General features: G+C 40.9%; 1 protein-coding gene across 1 annotated transcript; it reads left to right on the top strand.

Moving 5' to 3' along the window:
• The first annotated feature begins 1,790 nt into the window (after window positions 1–1,790).
• Window positions 1,791–8,731, top strand: pkia (cAMP-dependent protein kinase inhibitor alpha). The gene is made up of 3 exons (XM_071906413.2): window positions 1,791–1,889; window positions 4,859–5,036; window positions 8,164–8,731. The coding sequence occupies exons 2-3, from the start codon at window positions 4,886–4,888 to the stop codon at window positions 8,238–8,240; spliced, it is 228 nt and encodes a 75-aa protein (XP_071762514.2). The 5' UTR covers window positions 1,791–1,889; window positions 4,859–4,885; the 3' UTR covers window positions 8,241–8,731.
• Window positions 8,732–9,192: the final 461 nt, after the last annotated feature.

Consider the following 9,192-nt stretch of genomic DNA (forward strand, 5'->3'; position numbering starts at 1 on the left):
CTCTCTCTCTCTCTCTCTCTCTCTCTCTCTCTCTCTCTCTCACACACACACACACACACACACACACACACACACACACACACCCCAGACAGTAAACAATAACTGCTCTGTCTGTACTGACATCTGACCAGTCAGCTTTCATTGCAAATTGGTGTGTGGGCCTTGTGAAGAGCAAGTGGTTCTCATGGGTTCATCTCAAGTATTATCATTCATGTTTAGCACAGCCCCGATGATGACCTAGTGGGAACGTCGGGTGATATGCTGGTTCTGTTGCATAAAATGAAATGATGATGTATGTACTATTGATGTTGTTTACTTAATGGGACTTTAGCACTGCAAATATAAACATATCTAAGCCTATATCCCTATAGCGAGCACAGTAATCATATTGGAAGACTTTGTTCATCTCAAGGATACCAAATCTGGTCTGGTCTGGATAAGACTCCAGTAATGTTTATTTTTAATTTCACCCTATCCATAGTCAAATAGCAAATAATACTATATGACTTCACATAACACTTGGGTGGTATTAATGTGAACTCTGTTTCTTGCAGCATTAAGGAGTTATAGTACTTTCAAGAAAATCTATTTTTCCTCATTAATATGCAAATGTATGCATCTAGGTGCTCCAAAAATCTAATCAAATCATCTACTCTATATGTGGAAACCTGTGGTGTCAGTACAAAGTCATGTATTGTTCTTGAGTTATTGTGTTCACAAGAATGTATACAGACAGACAGACAGACAGACAGATAGCATTTGTAGAGTAGACCTTGGTATTCCCTATAGGCCCATTTTGATTGATCTAGAACTACATATAATTATCAGAATGGTCTTATTCAGAGAGAGGACAGTGGTGACTATTTTCCTCTGTGAAATATATTTTACCTGCCCTTACTAATATCTTTCTGTTAGAAATTCATAGTAAGTGCAGTATCCTTAGTTAAGTTAGGCCACATGTACATACATGAAAATAACCAAGAAAAAAAAAAATGAAAACAGTGGTGGCCTTGAACGCTTGACTGAGCATGAGTTTATAGATTAGGCTACCAACCTTTTTTTTTTTTTTTTTTTACTTCTACCTAGTTGAGCCCCTGATATTTGGGCTTAGACACTGTAGGGTCAGACCATTCCCACCTTTTGATACAACTGTGCCGGGAATTAAATGCAGGAAAGATTTGGCAAATCTTCATTTTCCAGTCAACGCCTTGAATTGCCTTGTATCGTATTTTTGCTCAGGGGATTGTCAAAAAGTTTCCACCATAGAGATTAAACTGTTTAATTGATATGCTTTCTACATAGGACAGAGCTTAGGAAGAACTATTGTAAATGCTATAATACATTTAAAAGGATACTATACAAATATCACAGCAAGTCCCTATGGCAATATTATAGGAATATTTTTGTTTGACAGCCCATATGACACCAACAGCTGCGCACTTTACGCACATTGCGTTTTTTGCGTCCCGTTCATCTGCTTGCCTGAAAGCCAGCTGAGTCAAGTTAGCCAATGATAGCAAGGGTAAAATCAGAAGTTAGGCTATTTTGCCTTCAAAATAAAAACGCAAAATCTGTGGCTTTTGAAAACAAAACTATGTATTGTGGTGTAGGTATTGGTTACAGAGCATTTTGAGAAAAATATAAATTGCGTTTTCATTTACCACAGACTACTCTTTAAATATATGCTCACTGTGGTACTTCAAACGTGGTTGTAACGTATGCTCGTCAATCATTCATTTATTCTGAAATTTGTACCCGGAAGTGGTTTTATTCTGGCTAGCTTGACACTGGTGATAAACACTCCGTGAGCGCAACGGGGAAAACCGAAGTGGCTTTCATGCTGATGTGATTGACCCCCGCGAATATTTGGAAGTCCTCAACCCAAACAGGTACACTAGTGATGATAAGGATTACCATAGCAAAACATGAATGGAGGTAAAATGTCTTCTACTCCCTGTATAACGTTAATATCCAGTGCTGCGTTTACTGGCACTGACTCCATGGGGGTCTTTGTCAACAGAATAAGACATATGGCTTATGATTTATTATTGAAATCGATTGAAAGATGTCGATCTCCTCCTCCATCATTATTGGCATGTCTGTACTAGGCCTGGACCAGGTCTGTGTCAACACTGAAACAGTGATTTATTAGGACAGCATTGCGCACGACTGTTTATATTAGGTGCACCGCAGCGCCTCCATTTATTACTAATGGGAAGATAAAGGCTGGAAGACACCAATGATTTAGAACATACCCTACCAAAACATTACAAACACACTATAGCCTAAATCCCTATAGGAATCTTGATGATGATAGGAATGATTTTTTTTGGTAGGACAGTGTGAATTCAATTCAGCATTATCATTTCAACATTGTTTATGCACACCCAGAAACTAATGAAACTTATTTAAATAACTGAAATAGGTGTAACCTATGCAATTCTGGGCTCAAAAGTCCATATGTAACGTACCTTCTTGCATGTAAATTGAACCCCTTTTTACACGTTTGTCAGACATCACAGGCCTATCCAGAGATGGATCCTGTGTGTGTGTGTGTGTGTGAGAGAGAGAGAGAGAGAGAGAGAGAGCAATGGGCATCAGTCTCAGTTATGCCCAGCCTACCTCGAATAACACTGGCATGAGCTGAACGGGACTCCATGCCTTTACTTCCCTGATCATTACCACATTCAGTACCGTCACGACTGATTTTCTGTTTGGCAGCACAACAAATGGTTGCAGAGTAGACAACCTTTTAACTTTTTCCAGTTTTAAGTCAGTGACAGAGAGGGCATAGCACATTGGCCTGCTGTATTATTCAGTGATTGTCATTTGTTTGGAGTCTATTTTAGGAATATTGTTGTCCTGACCAGCTGAGCTCTAGTGGCCACTTGGGAGCAATGCCATAAGGACAAGCTTCAGCTTCAGCATGCCTCTACTGACATGGGCCAGTAAAAGCAAGAGTGGTTTCTGAAAGAGCAGGGTACACACACACACACACACACACACCCACACACACACACACACACACACATACATATCGCTGAACTGCTGATGTTCTGCTCCATGGGTGTAACAGTGTGAGTAAATTATGTAAGCTGCCAATTAATGTGTCATAGAATATGAGGATATATGACACATTTGCAAAGAATGTTCCATCACTGTCAGCTCTAACTGAAACAATCTCTTCAGTGTAAAATATCTACATTCACCTGCAATAGCAACAGATACTGAATTAATTAATAATGATATAAATATCCTTAAAAATAGATTGATATTTGTTCACTGGCTGGCTAAATGGTAAAAGCATACAGCTCTACCTGTTCTAAAATTCTTTCTTAAACATATATTTTTTAATGTAGGCCAATTTATTATTGGTACAGTAGAGATGCTTAAAAAGTAGGACCTATAGACAGAAGTATTTTGCCCATGTCTCAATTGACTGTAACTCAAAATTAAGGCATGACTTACTCAGATGTTTACAAATGCAAATAAATGACTTCTGACATTTATGACATTTCATAATATCCATTTATTTTCTAATTAAAAGTAATTGTTTTTTGACTACCCAGATATCTACTAACTGTAAAAACACTTTTGGAAAACTCCAATCATATAAAGCCTAATAGTAAGTAATAATCAGATTGATCTTTGGCAGGTCTTCATGCTGCTATCCTCTTTTTGCCTCTCTTGTATCCCTATGTTGAGCCTGATAATTGTACATGAAGTAACGTCTGTCAGGTCATGCCCATCCTGACACCATTTTGAGAGTGACAGCTGAACGGGAGCATGCTCAGATGATGACAGAGGGGTGTGTGTGTGTGTTTGTGTGTGTGTGTGTGTGTGTGTGTGTGTGTGTGTGTGTGTGGGGGGGGGGGTGTCCAAAAATAGCTGTGGCCAATCACAGTTTGCTCAGCACTGAATATAGCCACAAATGGAAGTGGGGGCTGAGGTCAGTTTTGTAACTTCCTCATTAGTTAAAAGCCCAATCGTTAATCACTAAGTAGACAAAACTGTTGCCACAGAAAACCAACATGGAATGGAATTTTTTGAATGATGAGCTTTTTACACTGCAGATAACAGTATCAGGAAAAAAAGGTTTTGGCCATTGGAGCAAAGCCAACCCATAGGCTATTTTGAGCTAGGATAGATACAGGAAGTTGCAAAAACCTCTGCAAGTCAAAGTCTTCCAGAATCTCTGTGCACATACCCAAAATTGATCAACTCAAAGATAACTCGGACTGAGCCTTTCATTGCAGAAAATGGGGCAGGGTAGCCGAAACCTAGGCAGTGCTCAAGGGCAGCCTCACCCAGGCAGACTGATACAGAGCGTTAGCATGTCAACAGAGGGGGCTTATCCTAAATCTCCATGGCAACGCAGCTCCCATCACGCTTTGCGGTTACATCAAGTGGGATGACATTTGAAAACAATACCATCCTCCTTTGTTCTCTAATTGCCCTTTTGTTTTGTTTTTTGGTTGCTTCACTGCTATGCCTCAGTTCAACTGCAACGTCCTCATTGTTTCCATTCCACTGCCCCAATATTGTTTTTTCAGCATTTATCTCCCCCTGTGTCACTGGTGTAGCCCATACCCTAGACTGAGATTAAAATGGATTAGTCGGGGATTATGTCATAAATTAAAAGGAGGGAGGGGTGCACTGTATGGGTGCAGGGGGAACCCATTGTGTCATTTTCTTCGTGCCATCACATTGTGGCATTGTGTCCAGTGGGTGAACCTTCTTGTAGCTGCAAGCTGCACAAACTCTCTGTGTCTCAGACGTAGCGTGGGTTCATCTCTGTGTCTGTGTCCATGTACACGTGTGTGTGTGTGTGTTAAGTGTGTGTTGCTGTGCGTGCCAGGTCCTGCTATGGTGAGGTGTGTCAGCTATGACGGATGTGGAGGCGACCTATGAGGACTTCATCGCCTCCCGACGGTCTGGCCGCAGGAACGCTATCCACGAACTCCCAGCAGCCCCCGGAGTGCAGGAACCCACTGACCTGTCGCAGGGTCTGGCTCAGCTCAACATCAACACGTCAGGTGAGAAACGACATGATCATGAAGATCAACAATGAATGAATCAATAAATAGATAAATGCAATAACAAATAAAGCATTAAAAGAATGAATGCATGAATGAATCAATGAATCAATGAATAAATAAATAAATGCAATAACAAAGGAATAAATCAATCAATAAATAATAATAATGAATTAATAAATGGTCAAATAAATGTGGGAATATTTATAGAAATCAGTAAATTAATGAATCAATAAATGAATAAATAACATTTTCATTCATTCATTCATTCATTCATTCATTCATTCATTCATTTCTTGCTGAAAATTTGATTTCCATTTCCTCAAGCATATGCTAATGAGCAAGAGAGCAAAGGACAGCAAGGCAAGTGCAATCGATGACTGCACCCTGACATGGATCAGCCAGTGGTGGTCGCTCTCTGCCGGTGGGTAGTACAACAGCCCCAAGTTGTTGCGTTGTAGTTGTGGTAATGGCTGCGTTTGGAAAGCAATGGAAGTTTTTATTAACCCACAGAAGATAATCCACACGTGTGTAGGCTGCCATGTTCCACAAATAGTTAACCATCCACAAATGTGTATTTCATTAGCATATGCTTGAGGAAATGGAAATCAAACGCGTGGCAAGAAATGAATGAATGAATGAATAATAAATAAAAATGTTAGGTATTCATTCATTTATTGACTTATTTTTTAAATCATGTGTTAATTTATGGATTTCTCTAAATATTCCCAGATTTATTTGACCATTTATCGATTCATTTATTTATTGATTTATTTATTCCTTTATTTGTTAATGCATTTATTTATTTATTGATTCATTCACTCATTGATTCCTTAATATGACAGACTTGGCCCTCCATATTTGCATAGTCTTGAAAAGTATGACTTGTAGCCTACTCCAAATAGAAATAAAGTTCTAGGTAATAGGCTACAAATGGAAAAATGGAAAGAGTAGCCTACTCTGTGAAAACACGCCTTCAAATCCGGTCAACACCGGCATGAGACACCGAGAGATGGAGCAGGCTGGAGCAGGCTCCACCTCTCGGTGTACCGATCTGTCTGTCTCGAGGGACGGACAGGTCGGTACGCGCGAGGAAGGAGTCCATCGGACGGACGAGATTGGTGCCTCTCGCGTCTCTCGTGCCACCGGCTTTTGTTTTTAAGTTGTTGTTTTTTTTTTCTCGTTAGTTTTGATGGGGTTGTAGGCCCTTGTCAAAGTCCACAGTAAGAGCTTTACCAAGGCTCCGGGGAACGTGGTGGGTGCTGCCGCTGCTGCTCCTGCTGCTGCAGTAGTACCGTTAAGCCTGGTGGTAGTAGTCAGTAGTGGCAAGCAACAACATTGCTGCCGCTGCTACTACTACTACAGCTGCTGCAGCAGTGTAGGCGTAGTAGTGGCAGTTCTCTAATTACATCTCTAATTAGCCGACATTATGACTAGCCAAAATGCTAATTTAAGATATATTTAATTACATTATGACTTGTCAAAATGCTAATTTAAGATATCTTTAATACATTATGACTAGTCAAAATGCTAATTTAAGATATCTCTAATTACATCATGACTAGTCAAAATGCTAATTTAGGATATCTTTAATTACATTATGACTAGCCAAAACTAAAGTGAAGATATCTCCAATTGGAGATATCAGACACACACACACACACACACACACACACACACACACACACACTTAAGAAGCATGTCACATCCTAATACACATAAATTTTGACTCATATTACATACATTAGTCTTGAAAAGTTTCAGTTGTAAATGTAAAATAAGCGTTGTGCATCCTAATGCATTGTATCTCAACCGTAGACTGTAAAAAAAAACTACCTCACAAACATTACCAACAGAGCCAAACATTCTACAGCCTCAAAATGCATTTAAACAGTGACATAGAGACATAAATAGAGACAGTCGTGTTTTCAACAGGGAGCAACATACTGCTATCATAAATTGGGTCTCTAATGTATTTAAACTGCAAAAAATGTCAATTGGGGTAAGAGGGATGTTAGGATGAACGAGTTTTTTGCAGTGTAACAAATGACACCTAAACTTTTCAGGGGTTCAGCATTCGGTTTCAGAACCTCAGCCTATTGAATTATTCATAAAATTCTAGGGCGTAAATGAGTTGGTGTAAATGCTGCTGTACTCTGTTTTGATAATGTGAATCATGCCAGTAAAGCAACAGAGACAAATAGAGATAAATACACATTCACTATAATATTCCAAAGGGAAAGAGGTTGATAACAACATAGACAACAGCGCCATCTGGTGATTCAGTAAGACATTGCAGCCTCTCAGGACTCCTTTGTTTAGGTTTCTCCATTGACAGTGAATGGGAGATTGGCATTGTGGACACAATACCCATTCAGTCAGTATCTAATGATTTAATAGTGATATGGACCCATAAGTTGCTTATGGGCAGTAGTAGCCTATCAGTAGCAGCAGTAGTAGTAGTAGCGGTAGTGGTAGGTAGTAGTAGTAGTAGTAGCGGTAGGTAGTAGCAGTAGTAGCGGTAGGTAGTAGCAGTAGTAACGGTAGGAAGTAGCAGTAGTAGTAGTAGTAGTAGTAGTAGCAGTAGCAGTAGTAGTAGATAGTAGCAGCAGTAGTAGCAGTAGATAGTAGCAGTAGCAGTAGGTAGTAGCAGTAGCAGTAGGTAGTAGCAGTAGTAGTAGATAGTAGCAGCAGTAGTAGCAGTAGGTAGTAGCAGTAGTAGTAGGTAGTAGCAGTAGTAGTAGGTAGTAGCAGTAGTAGTAGCAGTAGTAGTAGATAGTAGTAGCAGTAGTAGTAGATAGTAGCAGTAGTAGTAGGTATTAGCGGTAGTAGTAGGTAGTAGCAGCAGTAGTAGCAGTAGCAGCAGTAGTAGTAGGCTAGTAGTAGTACTTTCCTCAGTCTCCCCTACACTTGATGAGTTGAATCGTTCTGGTTTCACCTTGGCGACTTCTGTTCCTGGTGTTTTCTTTGTCACTGGACAGATGATTCAACCGACCTCAGTCACATCGCTCATGATATAAAAGTCAAACGACTTCACCAGTAGTCTCATAACTTATGCAATAAACTCTCTGTCTGTCTCTTTTTCTGTTTTCCTGTCTCTCTCTCTCTGTCTCTCCCCATCTGTCAGGTGATGAGGAAGACGATACTGAGAAAAGCCAGGATTCTCCGGCCAAAGAGGAGGAGAGTCAGGCAGAGGGCAACTAACTGGCTGAAGGCAGCAGACATTTATAGACAAAAGGAGCTGCTCCGACTACCTGATCCCTGAATGCTAGACCCCTAACTGGCCAGTAGAATCCCCTCCCACATCTCTACTCCGAGCCAGTGACATGATCGGACACAGCAGAATCCTCTACTGCCATTGGTCCAAGGACAGGAAGCGCACAGCATCACTATGGCAACCACGGTGCAGCCTACCCTCTGTACTTGTGCGTGTTCCAATTTCCTTAAAAGGCCTTCTTTCCTCACCACCTTTCCTTTGAGATTGGATGTGACGGTATGCTGGGTGAAAGCAGCGTGGCGTCAACAACCAATCTGATAACCAGCCCCGCTCACCCATCAGTGGTCCGGAGAGGAAAGGAGAGAAGGGAAAGGAGGCCATTCAAGGTTTTTGGGGCAAGCTCAAGTGCTTCCACAGAACCAGAACTCCCCTACCTATAGGATTCCATCACCATGGATACAGCCGCACTTCTAGGCAACACTTGTAGGGAACCGAGGACAATGTTTGGACACTAACTCTTCCTCTGTTCTTCTTGTAACGACGCCATTGGGAGAACACTTGCTAATCAGATGTACCCCCACTATCAATGCTCACTTTTGAATCCACTCTCTCTCTTGTTTGTTTGTTTGTCCATCTGTCTCAGACACCACTGATCAAATTTTGGGGGAGCTTGGGGGGGATGATGCATCTCACCGCTGCACTCAGGCATTTTCAAAATTACACTGATTGGGCCGAGGGGGCGCTATATTGTTTGTTCGTCTGTTAGTTTATCCAAGTGTTTTGCGCGATAGCTCAAACACCACTGATTTTGACAAGACCTAGGGAAATTATGCATCTCACCGCTGCTTTTTTAAAATTACACTGATTGGCCCAAGGGGGCCGCTGCAATTACAGGTGAAAACAAGATGACATATTGGTTACTGATTGGCCCAGAGGGGG

The sequence above is a fragment of the Centroberyx gerrardi genome, chromosome 22 (assembly GCF_048128805.1).
Source record: "Centroberyx gerrardi isolate f3 chromosome 22, fCenGer3.hap1.cur.20231027, whole genome shotgun sequence".
Classification (NCBI taxonomy): domain Eukaryota; kingdom Metazoa; phylum Chordata; class Actinopteri; order Beryciformes; family Berycidae; genus Centroberyx; species Centroberyx gerrardi.